Here is a 21,751-nt window from a genome sequence, read left to right as displayed (position 1 = left end):
CTTCCAGCCAGCATGTGGAGGGCTTCGAGCCCTTCTGCAGGCTCAGGGATGTGCTGGGCCTCCATCCCTCACCCTCAGAGCACAAGCATTCTCCCCTTCCCTGCCACACTGCCCTTGACCCTGCTGGCTGCTGGGATGTTTCCCACCGCTTTGGGCGAGTGGGCCACGCTGGTGGGTGTTGAAGTGGATGGCAGGACACCTTAACAACCGCTGCCCAGTGCTGTGTCAGTGTTAGGCCCTTACCTTCCTCTACAGTGGAAGGAAACACGGGAGGAGAGGGAGGACCCCACATCCTGCCTTGCAAGTTGCTGAAAAACACCAAGTCACATGACACATCATGTACCGGAGTGTGTGGTGCCACACAGCAGGCACGGGTCTGACCCCATCCGGTCACCCTGCTGCTGTGGCCAGCTACCTCCTGCACTGTCCAAAGGAGGTCCTGAGCCATCCACCTTCAGACTCCAAAAGCTGACAGAGATGGGTTGATGAAACGAGGAACTTCTGTTCCCGGTGGCTGGAGGCATCCTCCTCACAGCTGGTGGGTGGCGGCGGGGGACTTCCTTTCTGCCCCTGTCCTACTGTGGGAACCTGAGCTTCTTTCTCCGCACCATTCAGCTCTTGAGGAGCCAAGGAGAGATCCCCAGGCTGGTGCTCCCAACCTGGGGAAGTGAAAAGGGCTTGGGCCGTGACCACCTGCAGGCTCGGTTCAGATTTTAGTTCCTCCATTACATGGGCAACCGCAAGGAAGTCAGGTTCCCATTGAGTGTCTTATTTCCTCAAATAGAAAGCAGAGTGTTGGGAGAAATAAAGAAGATGAGAACTCTTGTCAGAGGCATAGGAGGTCTTGGGAAAGAACAATATCATGTCATGATTCTAGATATGGGGCACTGGGCATGTCCCCATGTGCCTGGGTTACACTAACATTTTTACCAACACCTGTCTCCTGCCAGCCTTGGTTGTACAGAGGGAGAGGAGACTGAGACTCAGCGAGGGTATGGAACTTGCCCAAGGTCACACAGCTAAGAAGTAGTGGACCCTCTCCCTCTCCCTCTCCCTCTCCCTCTCCCCCTCCCTCTCCCCCCCTCCCCCTCCCCCTCCCCCTCCCCCTCCCCTTTCTTCGGTCTCCCTCTCCTTCTTTTTTCCGTCTCCCTCTGTTGCCGAAGCTGGACTGTACTGCCGTGATCTCGGCTCGCTGCAACCTCCCTGCCTCAGGCTCCTGTGACTCTCCTGCCTCGGCCTGCCGAGTGCCTGGGATTGCAGGCGCGCGCCGCCACGCCTGAACGGTTTTTGTGTTTTTGGTGGAGACGGGGTTTCGCCGTGTTGACCGGGCTGGTCTCCAGCTCCTGGCCTCGAGTTATCTGCCTGCCTCGGCCTCCCGAGGTGCTGGGATTGCAGACGGAGTCTCGCTCACTCAATGCTCAGTGGTGCTCAGGCTGGAGTGCAGTGGCGTGATCTCGGCTCGCTACAACCTCCACCTAGCAGCCTCCTGCCTTGGCCTCTTAAAGTGCTAAGATTACAGCCTCTGCCCCGCCGCCACCCCGTCTAGGAAGTGAGGAGCGTCTCTGCCTGGCCGCCCATCGTCTGGGATGTGAGGAGCCCCTCTGCCCGGCAGCCCCATCTGGGAAGTGAGGAGCGCCTCTGCCCGGCCGCCCCGTCTGGGAGGAAGTGAGGAGCGCCTCTGCCCGGCCGCCACCCCGTCTGGGAGGAAGTGAGGAGCGCCTCTGCCCAACCACCCCGTCTGGGAAGTGAGGAGCGCCTCTGCCCGGCCGCCCCGTCTGGGAAGTGAGGAGCGCCTCTGCCCGGCCGCCCTGTCTGGGAGACGGAATTTCGCTCTGTTGCACAGGCTGGAGTGCAGTGGCGTGATCTCAGCTAAATGCAGCCTCCGTCACTTGGGTTCAGGAGATTCTCCTGCCTCAGCCTCCCAAGTAGCTGGGACTACAGGCATGCACTTCTGCGCCAGGTCCTTCAAACAGCAATGTTAACGACAAAGTTTCACCTTGGAAGAAACCTTCAAGACTACGTACACAGCTTTATTTTTAAGCACTACATATCTGCATTTTCACCTGGCTTTACACAATGAGATACCAAAACAATGTATAAATACCAAATAAAATAATCAGGAAGATATGACACATCTTTCCTAGTGGGAAGAAGACAAACATTCTATATGGCATGCAGGCTGCCAATGAGCTAATATGGTCATTAAGTTAATCTTACAAACTCAGAGAATGAATTTTTGACACTACTTATCTGGCAAATGCATATCATGCCTTATGCCGTCTCTGGGTATTCTTGTTTTAAAAGCTCCTTGAAATCAGGAACGGGGCCTTACATATTCTTTTCATGTTGCCAAAGCACCTAGCGTAGACCTTGTTTAAAAGATAGATGTTTGACTGATTCGTTGAAAGGGGCACATGATTTGAACAATGCAGCTGTCAATCTGATTTCCTCAAAAGAATACTGGGTAGGCCTTCTCTCTAATAACACATGGATGTTCGAATTCAGGCAAAAGTTTTCAATGTATGGTCAGAAATTAGCCTCGACATAGAGGCTCTCAGGCTAAAATTTGCAAGAGCAAACTCATACGACCGTACCTGCTTGAACACTTCTTCATCCTGGTGAGTTGTTCTCACCAGTTCCTGAATGAAGCCATATGGGAGATTCCTACACAGCATATACAGCACTAGGAAGGACGGCTGCTGCAAGGACCTGTGGACCCATGAACATTAGGGACGGTGATGAAGTCAACTCACTACAGAGGCACGTGAAATGTCATGTCAGCAACAACTGCCCAGTCAAAAGTGAAACTTGACATCTCCCAAATATTCTGCAAAATAGTTTCCGGTGAAAGCTAACCCTTCTTACCAATAGTAATCACTTTTTGGTCTTTTTAATGAGACACTCTGGGAAGTTTCAAAGAATTCATCTTTTCCTACATAGAGCCCTTTAAAAATGAAGCACTGAAAAAAGGAAGCATGGCCAGGCACGGTGGCTCACGCCTGCAATACCAGCACTTTGGGAGGCCGAGGTGGGAGGATCACTTGAGGCCCGGAGTTGAAGACCAGTCTGGGCAACATAGCAAGACTCTGTCTCTACAAAAAATGAAAATATCAACTGGGCAAGATGGTGTGTGCTTGGAGTCCTGGCTACTTGGAAGGCTGAGGCAGGAGGACTGCTTGAGCCCAGGAGGTTGAGGTTATTGTGAGCACTCCAGCCTGGGCAACAGAGTGAGATTCTGTCTCTTAAAAATAAATAAATAAATAAAAATAAAAAAGAAGTAAAAAAAAAAAAAAAAAGAAGTAGTGGAGCCAGGATTTGAGCCCAGCTCTGTCTATCTCCAAAGCTCATCCTCTACTGAAATTCTAGACATAACTGGGCTGAGCAGAAATCCATCAAACTTCCACAATCTGCTTAAACACCTGGGAAAGAAATGAAGAACTGTCATTTTCTCTGGCCTGCTGGAGGAGCCTAGCAGAGCCAGGTTAAAATCCCAGTGTCTCCACTTGGCATAACCTTAGGCAAGACCCTTCACTTTTGTGAAGCCTGACCCAGGAGGTTGGGGGCTACAGTGAGTTGTGTGTGCACCACTGCACTCCAGCCTGGGTGACAGAATGAGACCGCCCACCCCTCTCAAAAAAAGAAAAAAAAAAAAAAAAACTAGAAAGAAACACAACAAAATATTAGTAGTAAGTGTAAGTATTTTGGGTGGTGGGTAAATAATGCCCGCTTTTTATCTATCAAATGTTCTTTAGTTAGAATTTATTCATTGTATTTTAAACTTTTGTTATTATCTCTGATTAAAAGTCTTTTGTTACTTTTATAGTGACAAAAAAACTAAATAAGGCATTTTGCACAATACCTATATCATCTTATTCAATCCTCACAATCTGCTGAGATATAATTCTTTCTCCTATTTTATTTATTTTTTATTTTTTTAGAGACAGGGTCTCACTCTGTTGCCTAGGCTGGGGCTGGAGTGCAGTGGCATGATCATAGCTTACTGCAGTCTCGACCTCCCGGGCTCAAGCCACCCTCCTGCCTCAGTCTCCTGAGTAGCTGAGAATGCAGGTGCATGCCACCATGCCTGGATATTTTATTTATTTATTTATTTATTTTTGAGATGTAGTCTTTCTCTGTTATCCAGGCTGGAGTAAAGTGGCATGATCTCGGCTCACTGCAACCTCTGCCCCCCAGGTTCAAGCGATTCTCCTGCCTCAGCCTCCCGAGTAGCTGGGATTACAGGCACGCACCACCACACCCAGCTAATTTTTTTTTTTTGAGACAGAGTTTTGCTCTTGTTGCCCAAGCTGGAGTGCAATGATGCAATTTCGGCTCACTGAAAACTCCACATCCCGGGTTCAAGCGATTCTCCTGCCTCAGCCTCCTGAGTAGATGGGATTACAGGCATGCGCCACCACACCCAGCTACTTTTGTATTTTTAGTAGAGCCGGGGTTTCTCCCTGTTGGTCAGGCTGGTCTCGAACTCCCCACCTCAGGTGATCTGCCCAGCTTGGCCTCCCAAAGTGCTGGGATTACAGGTGTGAGCCATTGCGCCCAGTAATTTTTTGTATTTTTAGTAGAGACAGGGTTTTGCCATATTGGCCAGGCTAGTCTTGAACTCCTGACTTCAGGAGATCTGCCTGCCTCACCCTCCCAAAGTGCTAGGATTATAGGCGTGAGCCACCACGCCTGGCCTTATTTTATTTTATTATTTTTTTTTAAGAGACAGGGTCTTGCTAGGTTGCCCAGGGTGGTCTAGGACTCCTGGTCTCAAGTGATCCTCCTGCCTCGGTCTCCCAAAGTGCTGGGATTACAGGCCACACCCAGCCTCTTCTCCCTGTTTTTTTGTTTTTGTTTTTGTTTTTTGAGACGGAGTTTTGCTCTTGTTGCCCAAGCTGGAGTGCAATGGTACAATCTCGGCTCACTGCAAACTCTGCCTCTCAGATTCAAGTGATTCTCCTGCCTCAGCCTCCCAAGTAGCTGGGATTAGAGGTGTGTGCCACCACGTCTGGCTAGGGTTTTTTTGTATTTTTAGTAGAAACGGGTTTTCACCATGTTAGGCTGGTCTCAAACTCCTGACCTCAGGTGATCCACCCGCCTCCGCCTCTCAAAGTGCTGGGATTATAGGCGTGAGCCATTGCGCCCGGCCCTCTTCTCCCTGTTTTAGAGAGTAGGAAACTGAGGTTCAGACAATCAAAGTGATTTGCCTAACGTCATACAACGAGCAAGAGGACACCTGGGATTTGAACCTATGTTGGTCTGACTCCTGAGGGACAGGGAAATGGAAAAGGCTTATCCCGAGCCTGTGGGGTCAGGATAAGTGGTTGGTCCGGCTCCTAAGCAGATTTCTCTTTAGCCTTAGGAAGAATTTTTAACTAGAATTGGCGAGGCCCGGCGTGGTGGCTCACAGGTGGATCACACCTGTGATCCCAGCACTTTGGGAGGCCGAGGTGGGAGGATCACTTGAGTCCAGGAGTTCGAGGCCAACGTAGGCAATAATTATCGAAAGAGTATGGGAGTTCTGGAGAGGTAATGAGATCCCCTTCACCAGGAGGTTTCCGATAGAGGACCATGGAGTGTCCTGGAGGGACATTCGGGAGCCCTGACACTACATCTCCCTCCTCAAACCCAAAGGGCAGAGGCATGTCCCTCCTATGAGACCCAGAACAAGTCGGGCCGCGTCCCCTTTTTCTAACTGGGAGCACTGCTGAGGGGGCGTCTGGGACTTCTTCATGTTCATCATCGCCCCTCCCCCATAGAGTACTGCAGGGGGCGGGGGGCGGGGCTTCGGCGGGGCGGGGCTGCAGGGCTCCAGCGGGCTGGCGGGGAGGCTTCGGCGTGCGGGGCGGGGCATCGGCGGGGCTGGGCTGCAGGGCTCCCGGGGACCGCCCGCCCGCCCCTCAGTCTGCGCCCAGAGAGCCGCGGGGACTATGGAGCCGGTGCCGCTGCAGGACTTCGTGCGCGCCTTGGACCCCGCCTCCCTCCCGCGCGTGCTGCGGGTCTGCTCGGGGGTCTACTTCGAGGGTGAGCGGGGGCTGGAACCCCTCCTAGCACTCCCTTGGTGTGGGGCGGGGGCAGAGACCCGGAGAAGACGTTAGCAATCCGGGAAAACTGCCCCCGGGTTCAAATCCCGACGCTGCCACTGGCCAAGCTGTGTGATTTGGGGCCGCACTCAACCTCTCTGGACCTCGGCTTTTGCTTTCGTGGAATGGGGACCGCTGACCTGCCCCGCAGGGTAGTGGTGAAAAGTCAGTGGGTTGAGGCGCGGGAGGTGGATGCAGCCGGGCCACTCCTAGGTGGCCTCGCGGGAGGTTGATGCAGCCGGGCCACTCCTAGGTGGCCTCGCGGTGCGCATGGGACGGAGCTCCGACCGCTCCGGGACGCAGCATTAGGCCGCTGGTGGTCGTGGCTGCGTCTTGATTCTGAAGTGTAGGGTCGGTCTTCCCGTCTGTGTCCTCCCACTCCTCCCCCTGGCCCCCCTCTACACTGCCTTCCTTCAGTCCCTGCGTCCACCTTGGCCCTCTGTTTGACCATGGGCAGTACTTAATTTGATCAGCTCTTCAGTTCTCAGCTTAAATGGCGCTTCCTCCAGGAAGCCTTCCCGGCTCTCTGCTCCTTGCACGCCCCCGTACATCTGCCGCCTGCCCGCAGCGGCCTGGTTCACAGGGATGGGCACACAGCAGGCGCACAGTCACTAGTCATTGCCTGAAGGAGCAAGAGGTGAGGGACTAACAGACAGTGGAGGGCAGGCGAGGACAGCACAGTGGATGGGTGGCCAGTGCTGCTCTGTGGGGAAGGAGGACCCGTGGGCCACCGAGTAGGGGAGATGGAGGTGGAGGAGAGAGATGCTGTGTGGGGGTGCGGGTTCCTTCCTTAGAGAGCGAACTGAGGCTTGACGGCCCAGCCCCATCGTGTTCCCTGGCTGCAGGAAAACGCTCTGTCGCAGCAGCTTCCAGCAGAGTGTTTGGGGTCCCAAGTGGGGTCCTAGACCAAGGAGGTCCCGCATGAAGGGTCCCACAGGGGGCCACCACCTCGCAGTGGGTCTCTCCAGGTCTGCTTGGGAATCTGGCAGATCTGGGTTCAAATTCTGACTCTACCACCAGGGGCTTTCTGCAGGCAGGCGCCTGGGATCTGTTTGCTCTTCCCCCAGCCCAGGACCAAGCGTCTCAGTCCTCCCAGCACCCTTTGCCTGCTGGTGTTACAACACCTGTTTCCTCATCCTGCCTGAGGCGGGGTGGTGGAAATGGTGGAAGTCAGAGTGACGGTGACTAGAGAAGGCCCTGACAGGGTGTGGATGTGTGGATGGGGTGAGTGCGGAGGACAGATGGCCATGCCAATAGGGGCAGGTGTCTAGCAGGGCACTCGGAAGGGGCTGGCTGCGTGGTTAGGAGCACTGGCTCTGGAGGCAAACACCCTGGGTTCAACCTAGGTTTTTTTTTTTTTTTTTGAGAAAGAGTCTGGCTCTGTTGCCCAGGCTGGAGTGCAGTGGCACGATACAGCTCACTGCAGCCTCGACCTCCTGGGCTCAAGTGATCCTCCCACCTCAGCTTCGTGAGAGGCTGGGACCACAGGCACGCACCAGGACAACGTCCAGCTAATTTTTGTATTTTTTGTAAAGATGGGGTTTTGTCATGTTGCCCAGGCCGGTCTCAAACCCCTGGACTCAAGTGATCTGCCTGCCTCGGCCTCCCAAATTGTTGGGATTACAGGCATGAGCCACCGCACCAGGCCCTGTTTTTTGTTTAATAGAACATAGGTTGTGTATGATAGCTCATGCCTATAATCTCAACACTTCGGGAGGCTGAGGTGGGAAGATGGCTTGAGCCTAGGAGTTCGAGATCAGCCCTGGCAACATGGTGAGACATCATGTCTACAAAACATTTTAACATAAAAAATTGCAGGGTGTGGTGGCTCATGCCTGTAATCCCAGCACTGGGAGGCTGAGGCAGGAGGATCACTTGAGCTCAGAGGTTCAAGACCAACCTGGGTAACATACTGAGACCGTGTCTCTACACAAAATAAAAAAATTAGTCCGGTGTAATGGTGCATGCCTGTAGTCTCAGCTACTCAGGAGGCTGAGGTGGGAGGATTGAGCCTGGGAGGTTGAGGTTGCAGTGAGCTATGATTGCACCACTGCACTCCAGTCTGGGTGACAGTGAGACTCTGTCTCAAAAAAAAGGACGAGGTCTGTGTTGCCCAGGCTGGTCTTGAATTCCTGTCCTCAAGCAGTCCTCCCACTTTAGCCTCCCAAAGTGTTGGGATTACAAGCGTGAGCCACCGCACCCAGCCATAACTTCCAGTTCTGCCTCCTATTACCTGATCATCATGTACAACCTACTCAGCCCCTGCGAGGCTGTTTCTTTTTCTTCTTCTTTTTTTTTTTTTTGAGATGGAGTCTCCCTCTGTCACCCAGGCTGGAGTGCAGTAGCCTGATTTCAGCTCACTGCAACCTCCACCTCCTGGGTTCAAGCAATTCTCCTGCCTCAGCCTCCCGAGTAGCTGGGATTACAGGCGCCAACCTCCACGCTGGGCTAATTTTTGTATTTTTAGTAGAGACGGGGTTTCACCATGTTGGCCAGGCTGATCTCAAACTCCTGATCTCAGGTGATCCTCCTGCCTTGGCCTCCCAAAGTGCTGGGATTACAGGCATGAGCCACCATTCCTGGCCAGCTGTTTCATTATTTAGGAAATTGAAACTGCCTGTCTCCGCAAGAGCAGTCATGGGTCTTAAATACAGTGACGCATCAGTAGCCCCTTGGCACAGTGCCGGGTATCTGTAGCACCACAGCTGCTGTTCTCACCAGTCTGGAAGGCCCACGCTCTGACATTGTAAACAGACTGTGGTTTATGACTGGTGGGCATTTTCCTGGGGGTGTGTGGGGAGGTTTTCATCAGTTTCTCAGGGCTGATGTTGGGGCTGCCCTGTGGGTGGGGCTGGGTTCAGGTGGCCTCGAGGTCCTGCCACATAGTCTGTTGTCCTCCATTAGCTGGATGGAGAGACTGTGCTCTCGTGTGTGCGTGAGAGATCTTTATTGAGCACCTTCTGTGTTCTCGACACCACTTACACACTTTATTTTATTTTATTAATTAATTAATTTATTTATTTTTGAGACGGAGTCTCACTCTGTCGCCCAGGCTGGAGTGCAGTGGCATGATCTCAGCTCACTGCAAGTTCCACCTCCCGGGTTCACGCCATTCTCCTGCCTCAGCTTCCCGAGTAGCTGGAACTACAGGTGCCCGCCACCACGACTGGCTAATTTTTTTTGTATTTTTAGTAGAGTCGGGGTTTCACTGTGTTAGCCAGGATGGTCTCGATTCCTGACCTCGTGATCCACCCGCCTCGGCCTCCCAAAGTGCTGGGATTACAGGCGTGAGCCACTGCGCCCAACCCTCGCTTACACACTTTAAACCAAGAAAGCAGAACTTTGCCCACTGGGCCTCACTCTGTCAGTGCCCCTCTATTTTCCAGGGTGCTAGGAGGGCTGGGTACCGGCCCTGGCTCCGAGTGATCTCCAGGGAGCCACTGACCCCTCTCTGAGCCTGATTTTGTAGCTGTACACTAAGGGAGTTGGGATTCCCTTAGTGTACAGCTACAAAATCAGGCTCAGAGAGGGTGATTCACTGGGTTATTTACTGATTTGTGGACTTAACACATACTCAGAGGCCAAGCCCTGTGCTGGCTGCAGTGATGTTGAGATGGATCAGCCCTGCCTGTGAACTCAGTGGAGGAGGCACGGGGATGTGAAAAAGGCCAGAGAAGTGTGCCACAGCGGGGTGCACCGATGCCAGGGGGGGCAAGGACAGCTGAGGACGACTGAACCTGTGGGCATGAGGCAGGAACGACAGAGCAGGGCATGCCAGGCAGCAGGCACCATGTGCAAAGGCATGGCAGAGCAGAGCTTGTTGGGCACCAGGGCACAGGCTGCCCAGCACTTGGCCCTTGTCCAGTGCGGAAATGGAGTCCTCGTCTCCACAGGCTCCATCTATGAGATCTCTGGGAATGAGTGCTGCCTCTCCACGGGGGACCTGATCAAGGTCACCCAGGTCCGCCTCCAGAAGGTGGTCTGTGAGAACCCGAAGACCAGCCAGACCATGGAGCTCGCCCCCAACTTCCAGGGTAAGGTGGGCACCTCTGCCTCCCCATGTGCCTTGGCACTCTCCTGGCACACCCACAGGCTGCTCGTGGACTTGCCACGTCCAGCAGTCACTCCCTCCCCTTGGGGTTTGCTCCCAAGGCCCTCACATTCACCACAACCCAGCCTCAAGGGTGGGGATGTCCTCAGAGGATCTGCAATGCCCTGGACTCAGAGAGGTTGCGCCCTCTCCCTCTCCGTCTCTGGTCACACCTGCCTCTGTTCCAAGCCCTGTCCAGGTGACTGTCTCTGAGTTCACTCACACATTCACTCCCCAAACATCTGCAGACACCCATGTGTGCCAGGCTCCGTGTGGGGGGCTGTGGGTATGGGGCTCAGGATGAACCCGGTGCCACCCTCTCCAGTGGGGAGCTTCCGGGATGACAGTGAGAGAAGGGCAACAGTAAAAGGAGTCATAAGCTTTAGAGAGGGCTCTAAGCAAGAGTAACCTGCCTCAGGGTCTGTGAGGGCTTCCTGGAGGAGGTGGCATCTGAACCAGAAGAAAGATCCCAGCCACAGGGAGTAGCATGTGCACATTTGGTGCTCAGGAAACCCCAAGCAGCTCAATTATTATTATCGTTTTTTATTTTTACTTTTTGGAGATGGAGTCTCGCTCTGTCGCCCAGGCTGGAGTGCAGTGGCGCGATCTGGGCTCACTGCAAGCTCTGCCTCCCGGGTTCCCACCATTCTCATGCCTCAGCCTCCAGAGTAGCTGGGACTACAGGCGCCCGCCACCACACCCGGCTAATTTTTTTTGTATTTTTAGTAGAGACGAAGTTTCACCGTGTTAACCAGGATGGTCTCGGTCTCCCGACCTTGTGATCTGCCTGCCTTGGCCTCCCAAAGTGCTGGGATTACAGGCGTGAGCCACCGTGCCCGGCCAGAGCTCAATTATTTTAAGAGGCATGTAGTGTAGTGGGCCATGGCCTAGACCCTGAAGCCAGTGGCCTGGAATTGAATCCCAGTGGCCTTGGGCAAGCTAGGCAAGTTCCTCTCTGGGACCTCCCTGGGCCTCAGTTTCCTCTTCTGTAATGAGGGCGATTAGGCTTGATATGAGGATTAAATGAGCTGATACGTATACAGCACTTAGAAGGGGGCCTGGGACAGGCTGGGTGCAGTGGCTGGTGGCTCATGCCTGTGATCCCAGCTTTTTGGGAGGCTGAGGCGGGTGGATCACCTGAGGTCAGGAGTTCAAGACCAGCCCGGCCAACATGGTGAAACCCCATCTCTGCTAAATACAAAAATTAGCTAGGCATGGTGGGGGGCACCTGTAATCCCAGCTATTCGGGAGGCTGAGGCACAAGAATCACTTGAACCTGGGAGGTGGAGGTTGCAGCCTGGGCAATAGAGAGAGACTCTCTCAACAACAACAAAAAAAGTTGGTGGGGGGCACCTGGTACTAACTAAGCAGGCACACGCTGAGGACTGGCTGTTACGTGACTGCCTGCCAGACGCGGGAGAGTGTGGCTTCCAGATTAGGGGCAAGTTGTGTGGGGAGCCGCAGGAGCCACACCACCTGGGGGCTATGTGGTGTGCTCACACTGTTTGTTCTTTATTTCGAAGGCAATGAGGAGCCAATGAGGGTTTTTTGTTTCTTGTGTTTAGTAGAGACAGGGTCTTGCTATGTTCTCCAGCCTCGTCTCAAACTCTTGGGTTCATGTGATCCTCCTGCCTCGGCCTTCCAAAGTGTTGGGATTACAGGCGTGAGCCACCACGTCCAGCCCCAATGATGGTTTTTAATATGGAAGTGATGTATTTTATATTTCGAGTTTTTTCTTTTTCTTTTGAAATAATTTGAAACTTATAGAACTAGAATTTGCTAAAACTCCTGTACATCCATTATCCAGATTCATTAATTTTTTTTTTTTTTTGAGACAGTCTTGCTCTGTCACTTAGGCTGGAGTGCAGTGGTGCAATCACGGCTCACTGAAACCTCTGCCTGCCTGGCTCAAGTGATCCTTCCACCTCAGCTTCCTGAGTAGCTGGGATTTTCAGGTGTGGGCCACCACACTCAGCCAATTTTTTTTTTTATTTTTTTTGAGACAGAGTCTTGCTCTGTTGCCCAGGCTGGAGTGCAGTGGCATGATCTCAGCTTACTGCAACCTCCATCTCCTGGGCTCAAGCAATCCTCCTGCCTCAGCCTCCCAAGTAGCTGGGACTACAGGCCTGTGCCACCATGCCCAGCTAATTTTGTTGTTGTTGTGGTGGTGGTTTTTTTTTGTTTTGTTTTTGAGACACAGTCTCGCTCTGTCACCCAGGCTGGAGTGCAGTGGAGCGATCTCGGCCCACTGCAACCTCCACCTTCCGGGTTCAAGCAATTCTCCTGCTTCAGCCTCCCAAGTAGCTGGGATTACAGGCATGCACCACCACACCCGGCTAATTTTTTTGTATTTTTAGAGACAGGGTTTCACCATATTGGCCAGGATGGTCTCGATCTCCTGACCTTGTGATCTGCCCACCTCGGCCTCCCAAAGTGCTGGGATTACAGGTGTGAGCCGCTGCACCTGGCCTGTAATCCCAGCACTTTAGGAGGCCGAGGCGGGCAGATCACAAGGTCAGGAGTTTGAGACCAGCCTGGCTAACACGGTGAAACCCTGTCTCTACTAAAAATGCAAAAAGTTGGCCGGGTGTGGTGGCATGCACCTGTAGTCCCAGCTGCTCGGGAGGCTGAGGCAGGAGAATGGCGTGAACCCGGGAGGTGGAGCTTGCAGTGAGCCGAGATTGCGCCACTGCACTCCAGCCTGGGTGACAGAGCGAGACTCCCTCTCAAAAAAAAACCAAAAAGTGTTGGGATTACAGGCGTGAGCCACCATGCCTGGCATTTTTTTTTGTATTTTTGGTAGAGACAGAGTTTCACCATATTGCCTAGGGTGGTCTCCAACTCCTGAGCTCAAGCGATCCGCCCACCTCAGCCTCCCAAGTGCTGGGATTACTGGTGTGAGCCAACGTGCCTGGCCAATTTTTAAATTTTTTGTAGAGATGAGGTCTCATTAGGTCTCATTATATTGCCCAAGCTGGTCTGGAACTCCTGGGTTCAAACAATTCTCCTGCCTTAGCCTCCCAAAGTGTTGGGATTATAGGCGTGAGCCAGTGTGCCCAGCCAAAAATGGCCTCAGGTTTCCTTTTTTTTTCCCCCCATCAAGTGTTAAACATGTTACATGTGTTTCTCTCCCTCTCCACACATACACACACATATGAATGTATTACTATATGTGTATATATGGATGTGTTTTTTCTGAACCATTTGAGAGTAAGTTGCAGACATGTTCCCTTTTACATCTATATATTACCTCTAAATATTATAGTATCTCCCCAAAACAAGGACATTCATTCACATGGTTCAATGATCAAGTTCAGGAAACTTAATTTTGGTACAGTACTGCTGCCTAATCCACGGGCTGTATTTGAATTCCAGCAACTATCCTCATAATATGCTTTATAGCAGTTTTTCCCCTCAATCCAGAGTCCAGTCCTAGATCACACATCATATTCAGTTGTCCTGTTTCTTCATTCTCCTTCGGACTGGAACAGCTCCTCTGCCTTTGTCTTGACGTTGACATTTTGAAGCATCTAGACCAGTATTTAGGTAGGATATCCCTCAGTCCCAGCTTGTGTGGTGTGTTTCCTCGATTAGCTTCAGGTTGTGGGTTTGGGGCAGGAAAAGCCTGCTTCCCAAAAGCGGTATCATGTCTGGAAGCGAGGTATTTAGGCCAGCTGCTGGCGGAATGGGTGGCGGCTGGAGGGAGGGGGTGCGGGGGCAGTTGGGCAGTCAGTATTGGCAGCCAGGATGCAGGGGTAAAGTGGGTGGTCTGAGGTGGCTCTGGTCAGCAGCTCCTGGGATGTTAGTTTGGGAGAGAGGGACAGCAGGTTTTGGATGAGTGGATCGGAGCTGTGGAGAGGCATCTGGAGGAAAGGCTAAGATGGCAGTTAGAGGCAGGTAGGGTCAGGAGCTAGAAGAGTGTGGAAGTCTAGTGTCTCTGTCAGGGAATGTGTCCCTCTTCCATTCTGTGTGTCTCTGGTGACAAGTCTCTCTTGGTTCCTACTTCCTGTCTCTCCTTGTCCCTTCATGCACCGCCACTTTCTGCCCTGTGTCCCTCAGCCCTGCAGCCCAGATGTCCAGATGCAAATCCCTTGTTGACACCTGTCCCCAGGGGATTCTGGCTGGGTCACCTGCAGGGCCAGACTGGGGTCCGGACCTGGCCAAGGCCTGCCCCACCCTGACACCCCACAGTGACCTGCCTGCTCTCTGCTGTCCCCCACAGGCTATTTCACCCCCCTCAACACCCCACAGAGCTACGAAACCCTGGAGGAGCTGGTCTCTGCCACAACTCAGAGCTCCAAGAAGCTGCCCACTTGCTTCATGTCGACCCACAGGATTGTCACAGAGGGCAGGGTGGTGACTGAGGACCAGCTCCTCATGCTTGAGGCTGTGGTGATGCACCTTGGGATCCGCTGTGCCCGCTGTGTCCTGGGCACGGAGGGTCAGCAGGTCATCCTGCACCTGCCCCTATCCCAGAAGGGGCCCTTCTGGAAATGGGAGCCTAGTGCCCCTCGAACTCTGCTCCAGGTCCTACAGGATCCAGCCCTGAAAGACCTTGTCCTCACCTGCCCCACCCTGCCCTGGCATTCCCTGATCCTGCGGCCCCAGTATGAGATCCAAGCCATCATGCACAGTGAGTTGCCTGGGCCAGGTGGATGAGGGCTGCTGGGGTAGAGAAAGAGGGGTGCCCCTGGGAGCTGCTCTGATGGAAGACACCCCCACCCCATCCCTGAAGATCACCTGGAACTTCAGGTTGCTCCCTCTATATTACACTGAAGTTATTCTTTTTTTTTGAGATGGAGTTTTGCTCTTGTTGCCCAAGCTGGAGTGCAATGGTGCGATCTCGGCTCCCCCTCCCAGGTTCAAGCGATTCTCCTGCCTCAGTCTCCCAAGTAGCTGGGATTACAGGCGTGCACCACCACGCCCAGCTAATTTTTTGTATTTTTAGTAGAAACAGAGTGTCACCATGTTAGCGAGGCAGGTCTCGAACTCCTGACCTCAGGAGGTCCACCTGCCTCAGCCTCCCAAAGTGCTGGGATTACAGGCGTGAGCCACCATTCCTGGCCAGTTATTCTTATTGATGCTCAAATTATCTCGGCTAGGCCAGGCGCAGTGGCTCACGCATGTGATACCAGCAGTTTGGAGGATCGCTTGATCTCAGGTGTTCCAGACCAGACTAGGCAACATAGCAAGACCCTCATCTCTACAAAAAAATTTTTTTTAAAATTAGCTAGGCATAGTGCTTGTAGTAGCAGCTACTCCGGAGGCTGAGGCAGCAGGATCGCTTGAGCCCAGGAGTTCAAGGTTGTAGTGAGCTATGATCACACCCGTGCACTCCAGCCTGGGCAACAGGGGGAGACCTCATTTCTCTTTTTTTTTTTTTTTGAAGCAGGGTCTTGCTCTGTCACCCAGGCTGGAGTACAGTGGTTGATCTCAGCTCACTGCAACCTCCATCTCCCAGGTTCAAGCGATTCTCTTGCCTCAGCCTCCCTAGTAGTTGGGATTATAGGCGCCTGCCACCATGCCCAGATAATTTTTTTGTATATTTAGTAGAGACGGTGTTTCGCCATATTGGCCAGGCTGGTCTGGAACTCTTGACCTCAGGTGATCTGCCCACCTCGGCCTCCCAAAGTGCTGGGATTACAGGCGTGAGCTACCGAGCACAGCCTAAAAATAATAATTTTAAAATCTATTTTTATTTTTTCTTAATACTTGGAGGAAAAAAAATAAAAATAATAATTTTTTTAAGAAGGTTGGGGCAAGGCACAGTGGCTCATGCCTGTAATCCTAGAACTTTGGGAGGCCAAGGCAGGTGGATCATGAGGTCAGGAGATCAAGACCATCCTGGCTAACATGGTGAAACCCCGTCTCTACTAAAAATACAAAAAATTAGCTGGGCGTGGTGGCGGGCACTTGTAGTCCCAGCTACTTGGGAGGCTGAGGCAGGAGAATGGCGTGAACCCGGAGGGTAGAGCTTGCAGTGAGCCAAGATCGCACCACTGCACTCCAGCCTGAGCAACAAGAGCGAGACTCCATCTCAAAAAAAAAAAAAAGAAGGTTGAAGGGAAAGCATGTGTGGGAATGTGGCGTAGCGTAAATTGGAAGATTCTGATTGGAAAGAAAAGATGGCAGCGGGGGCCGGGCGTGGTGGCTCACGCCTGTAATCCCAGCACTTTGGGAGGCCAAGGTGAGAGGATCACCTGAGGACAGGAGTTCGAGACCAGCCTGGCCAACATGGTGAAACCCCATCTCTACTAAAACTACAAAAATTAGCTGGGCATGGTGGCGGGCGCCTGTAATCCCAGCTACTCGGGAGGCTGAGGTGAGAGAATTGCTTGAATCTGGGAGGCGGAGGTTGCAGTGAGCCGAGATCGTGCCATTGCATTCCAGCCTGTGCGACAAGGGCACTCCATCTCAAGCGAAACTACATCTCAAAAAAAAAAAAGAAAGAAAAGACGGCAGCAGGAGGGAGGCCAGCCGGCCCAGCCAATGCTCTATGCCTGGGGTGGGGGCCACTCCTGGGGTGGCATGCAGTGCCACTGAGCTGCCCCTCTCCACAGTGCGCAGGACCATTGTCAAGATCCCTTCTACCCTGGAGGTCGACGTGGAGGACGTCACCGCCTCCTCCCGGCATGTCCACTTCATCAAACCGCTGCTGCTGAGCGAGGTCCTGGCCCGGGAAGGCCCTTTTCCCCTGTCCATGGAGATCCTGGAGGTTCCTGAGAGCCGCCGCATCTTCCTCAGCCCGTGGGTGGGCTCCTTGCAAAAAGGCCAGAGGCTTTGCATCTATGGCCTAGCCTCACCACCCTGGCGGGTCCTGGCCTCAAGCAAGGGCCGCAAGGTGCCCAGGCACTTCCTGGTGTCAGGGGCCTACCAAGGCAAGCTGCGGCGGCGGCCAAGGGAGTTCCCCACAGCCTATGACCTCCTAGGTGCTTTCCAGCCAGGCCGGCCACTCCGGGTGGTGGCCACAAAGGACTGTGAGGGTGAGAGGGAGGAGAATCCCGAGTTCACGTCCCTGGCTGTGGGTGACCGGCTGGAGGTGCTGGGGCCTGGCCAGGCCCATGGGGCCCAGGGCAATGACGTGGATGTCTTGGTTTGTCAGCGGCTGAGTGACCAGGCTGGGGAGGATGAGGAAGAGTGTGAAGAGGAGGCAGAGAGCCCAGAGCGGGTCCTGCTGCCCTTCCACTTCCCTGGCAGTTTCGTGGAGGAGATGAGTGACAGCCGGCGCTACAGCCTGGCGGATCTGACTGCCCAGTTTTCACTGCCTTGTGAGGTCAAGGTGGTGGCCAAGGACACCAGCTACCCCACTGACCCTCTGACCTCATTCCTGGGCCTGCGGCTGGAGGAGAAGATCACAGAGCCATTCTTGGTGGTGAGCCTGGACTCTGAGCCTGGGATGTGCTTTGAGATCCCTCCCCGGTGGCTGGACCTGACTGTCGTGGAGGCCAAGGGGCAGCCAGACTTGCCAGAGGGGTCTCTCCCCATAGCCACAGTGGAGGAGCTGACAGACACCTTCTATTATCATCTTCGGAAGTTACCAGCCTGTGAGATCCAAGCCCCCCCACCCAGGCCCCCTAAAAGTCAGGGCCTCAGCAAGCAGAGGAGACACAGCAGCGAGGGAGGCGTCAAGGTACCAGTATAATCCCAGAGGGCACGGAGGGGTCACCTATTGGGATCACTGCTTCTTTGTCACGTCTGTCATGTTTCTCTTGCAACTGTGTAAACTTGTAGTTTATAAACTTGCACACTTTGCACCCATTATTCTCATTCCACCTCACAATTAATCCTGAGGCTGGCATGATTATCAGTATCTTATGATTGAGAAAACGAGGACTTGGAGACCCTGAGACTCGCCCAGGGTCCCTGTTAATAAGTGGGAGGACTGAACTTGGCCATGGACAGTCTAACTCCAAGTTCATGGTGCTTTCCTCTCTCCACTACTGCTGCCTTCACTCCCTAGTTCGAGCCTCATCATTTTTCTCCTAAACTGCTTCAGCAGGCTCTTACAGCTGTCAGAAAGGCCTCCTAACTCCTTTCTTAGTCATTGATGGGCCTCAGCTCCATCTTCTGGAATCTTCTGTGGCTGCCCATCATCGTGGGATGATGCAAACCCCTTAAAACATGGCATCCAGGGTCCTTTATAAGCTGACTTGTCGCACCTCCCCGACCCATCTTCCTCCACTCACTCTGCTGTCCACGCTCCAGCGAGAGAAGTGCCTGCAGCTCCCTCATGGTGCCGGGACTCCTGCTTCAGAGCCCCACACCCGGGCCTTCTGCCAGCAGTGTTCTTCCTCCTTGAGGCTCACAGGCAAGGTGGGACTCAGATTTCTCACTCAGCAGCGGTGGTCCTGCCTCCTCTTCTGTGCTCCCACTGCACGCTCTACGTAGCTCAGGACACGTTGTTTTTAGTGAGTCCTACCTGATTCTCTGGCTGAAAAGAGTTCTGTGGGGGCAGGGACCTTACCTGCTCCAAGGCCAGAGAGGACCTGGGCCAAACAGAATCACAGATGAGCAGGAAAGAGCCAGGCATGGGGTCAGGAGGACTAAGTTTACGTTCTGGTTCACTTACTCTGCCTGTGCTGGGTACTCCTCTGAGCGTCCTTTTCCTCACCAGTAGAACTGTGATATCCTCTGCAGCTGCTTTCTGTGACCTGCTTACTCTGTGGCAGGCCCCTGATATGCTTTGTCCCAACCAGTTCTCACAGTGCTTCCGAGTTACACACCGGTGTCCTGCTTCACAGTTGAGAAGGTGAGAGGCACAGAGAGGTCAAGTTTACCTGAGATCACACAGCCAACAAGTGGCAGGGCCAGGGCTTGCCCTTGGGTCTGACCACACAGCCTGAACTTCTAACTACTGTGGTCTGCTGAGAACGGGAGGGGATGAGACAGATCAAAAGTCCTTTACTATCACCAGCTCTTGTTTTGGGATCTTGGGTGACTCGTATTTAATCATGTGTGGTAGGCAGCAGGTGGCAGTGGAAATTACAAGATGACTCTTGAGTGGTCTGAGCCCCAGCAGGGGCTTTTATCTGTGGGGTGAGCGTGGGAAGTCATTTTCTGACAATGGCTGGACTGAAACATCCGAAACACAGGCCTTGTGCCAGTGCTGAAAAGGGTACTTTCCAGAACCGACAGACCTTAGCCTGTGTCTTGGCTCCCGATGGAGGGACTCTGGGCCCGGTCACTGCTGTCGCCCTGGAACCACAACTTTTTCCCTCTGTGCGTGGAATCTTGGTGCTGATCAGGGAGCTGTGCCGCACACTCCGTAAAGCGTGGTGGGGCGCCAAGACCACTGCCTTTACAGGTCACAGGCGTGGCTCTGGGTCCAAACCTTGGCCCTGCTGTGGATCCCCGTGTGACCTTTGACAAGGCACACTTTCTCTCCTACATAAACTGGGAATTGAAACCACTCAGAGGGTGACTTGAGGATTAAAGAGCAGACGTCATGTAGTATCTGGCACATGGGGGAGCACCCTGGAAGTCCTCTTCCTTCTGGGCCGCCTCAGCTCAGGCGTCGTCACGAGGCTTTGTGGCTGCTTTCTTACGGTATCCCCACTTTGCTTTTTTCCCCTTCAGCAAGAGAATTAAAGGACATTGATCGAATTCCTAAGTGGAGAATCCCAGGAACACCCTGTCTCCAACCCCCAACCCTATCCTCATTTTCTACCCTGATCCCTTTCTCCCTTGCCAGAGAATATTTCACATGCGTGTAGCGAAAACACCAGGGGTCTTGAGAGGTCATAGCCCGAAAAGGAAGTAGAGAGAGAAGCAGAGGAAGTGACACTTAACGTGAATGACCGTTTTTCATGGACTTTGCTTCCCCATTTCTTGAGACCCTGATGATTTCTGCTTTTTCTCCCAAAGTCTTCTCAAGGCTTAGGATTGCAGCAACACGCTCCGCTGCCCAAACCCAAGGCGAAGACCTTGCCAGAGTTCATCAAGGGTGGCTCCAGTATGTACAGCAAGATTCCTGCCCACAGGAAGGGCCACAGGCCCGCTAAGCCCCAAAGGCAGGATCTAGGTGAGTCCCTGTGGGCGCTGCTCACCCTTGTCCTTGTGTCTCCCCTCCCTACCTTGCTGCTTCCTTTGCCTCTGATGGCCCTGTCCAGGGACAGACCCTTCTATGGTCCCAGTTTGATGGACAGGCCTCTATAGGGTGGGCTCAGGTAGAAAGGTTCCTACCGTCTTTCCCATGGGCTCTAGGGCTTTGGCAAGGAAAATGAGTTCAGTCCCCAACATACTACCCTCCCTGCAGCATATAGGAAAATGAAAGGGTTGCAAAGTGCTGAGACAGAACAAACTGTGGTTTCTAGGCTAGCAAAGACCGTAGAGCATCCAGGCCAACTCTTCCCCTGCACAGATGAGGCAACGGCCCTACAGAAGGGAAGGAACTTGCCTAATGCTAAAGATCCTCACTGACTCGGACTCTTTTGCAGATGATGATGAACATGATTATGAAGAAATACTTGAGCAATTTCAGAAAACCATCTAAGTGCTGGAGGAACCACGCTTCCTAACTGCTGCTTCTCAGGGAATCCAACGCCAGCCAACCATTTTAAGCTTCTAAAAGACCTCGGGCAAGATCTCACAGAAATTGAGCTGCAGACAGGGAGTAGCTCTGTGGAAACTGATTTGATGGACACTGCACCAGCTTCCTTCAGGTTCTAGATTCTTGCTACTTAGGGCGGGCTGGTTTGGACCTAACATCTTGCACGTGACTCCTTCAGCCTCAGAGCCTTGGGATGCAGAGCAGCTGGCAGGGTTCCTCTCAATCCTGCAACCCCAGCTGTCCCACCGGTGGGTGCAGAGGGGAATCCAAGGCCATCAACCTTGGTGATAGCAGCACAGTGCCAATGCCTCTCAGTAAAAGGGATTGCATCCTGATCACACTGCATGGGAGATTTCGTTAACGTCTGCCACCCCTACTCTCACCCGCAAGCTCTAAGCCCCCGGGAGGCCTGGACTGTCTTCCTCATCTCTGTAGCACCTAGCCTGATAGATCTGTATGTGGTAAACAGGGGTCGTATGGATTAATGTGGGAACTTGGCTTCAACAGCACAACCTTAGGACCTTGGGCTCCAAAAGCTGGTGGTGAAATGAGAGGAGCCAATTTAAGAAGACCCTTATGGAGACCTGAGGCTGCAGAAAACTGGCAGGTTTCATCAGGTGGCTAAAGTCGTCAAAGTTGTAAGTGACTAACCAAGATTATTTCATTTTAAAACCACAGAATAAAAGTGACACCTGAGCTTCTATATGAATGAGAACAGTATCATTTATTAAGTTCCGACTGCGTGCCAGGCACTTACAAACCATATCCAAATCCTCAACTTTCTAGAATGCCTGATTTTAAAAATTAGGGAACAGGCTGCATGGTCAAGTACCTTAGGACGCTGACAAGTTACAGTTAAGGGTGAGGACTTGGAAAGTATGAGACTGGGTTAGGATCCCAGCTTGCTACCTACCAGCCAGGGCTATGAGCAAGTTATTTTAACCTAAGTTTCAGTTTTTTGACATGTCAAATGAAACTATAGTTACTACCTCAGAAGACTGACTGTTTTAAGGATCAAATGAGATAATC

General features: G+C 52.9%; 1 protein-coding gene across 4 annotated transcripts; it reads left to right on the top strand.

The window, feature by feature from the left end:
- Positions 1 to 5,886: 5,886 nt before the first annotated feature.
- THEMIS2 (thymocyte selection associated family member 2) lies at positions 5,887 to 21,425 on the top strand. 4 transcript variants are annotated; one of them, XM_024250756.3, is made up of 6 exons: positions 5,887 to 6,024; positions 9,977 to 10,117; positions 14,396 to 14,806; positions 16,734 to 17,803; positions 20,038 to 20,194; positions 20,610 to 21,425. In XM_024250756.3, exons 1-6 carry the CDS (start codon positions 5,931 to 5,933, stop codon positions 20,663 to 20,665), a joined length of 1,929 nt encoding a protein of 642 aa, XP_024106524.2. In that variant the 5' UTR covers positions 5,887 to 5,930; the 3' UTR covers positions 20,666 to 21,425. The 4 variants fall into 4 exon arrangements, with proteins under 4 accessions (XP_024106524.2, XP_054394921.1, XP_024106529.1 ...); XM_054538946.1 differs by lacking the exon at positions 9,977 to 10,117 and having other exon boundaries at positions 5,894 to 6,024; XM_054538953.2 differs by lacking the exons at positions 5,887 to 6,024; positions 9,977 to 10,117 and adding an exon at positions 12,774 to 13,719.
- Positions 21,426 to 21,751: the final 326 nt, after the last annotated feature.

This window comes from Pongo abelii, chromosome 1 (genome assembly GCF_028885655.2).
Source record: "Pongo abelii isolate AG06213 chromosome 1, NHGRI_mPonAbe1-v2.0_pri, whole genome shotgun sequence".
Classification (NCBI taxonomy): Eukaryota; Metazoa; Chordata; class Mammalia; order Primates; family Hominidae; genus Pongo; species Pongo abelii.
Note: the sequence above shows the minus strand (reverse complement) of the source record. Positions and strands in the feature narration are given on the sequence as shown.

Excerpts from the sequence above, each read along its gene's own strand:
- THEMIS2 (XM_024250756.3), top strand. The coding sequence starts at position 5,931 with ATGGAGCCGGTGCCGCTGCAGGACTTCGTGCGCGCCTTGGACCCCGCC. Across the intron at positions 6,025-9,976 it reads CTCGGGGGTCTACTTCGAGG|GCTCCATCTATGAGATCTCT; the intron begins GTGAGCGGGGGC and ends TCGTCTCCACAG. Across the intron at positions 10,118-14,395 it reads GCTCGCCCCCAACTTCCAGG|GCTATTTCACCCCCCTCAAC; the intron begins GTAAGGTGGGCA and ends TGTCCCCCACAG.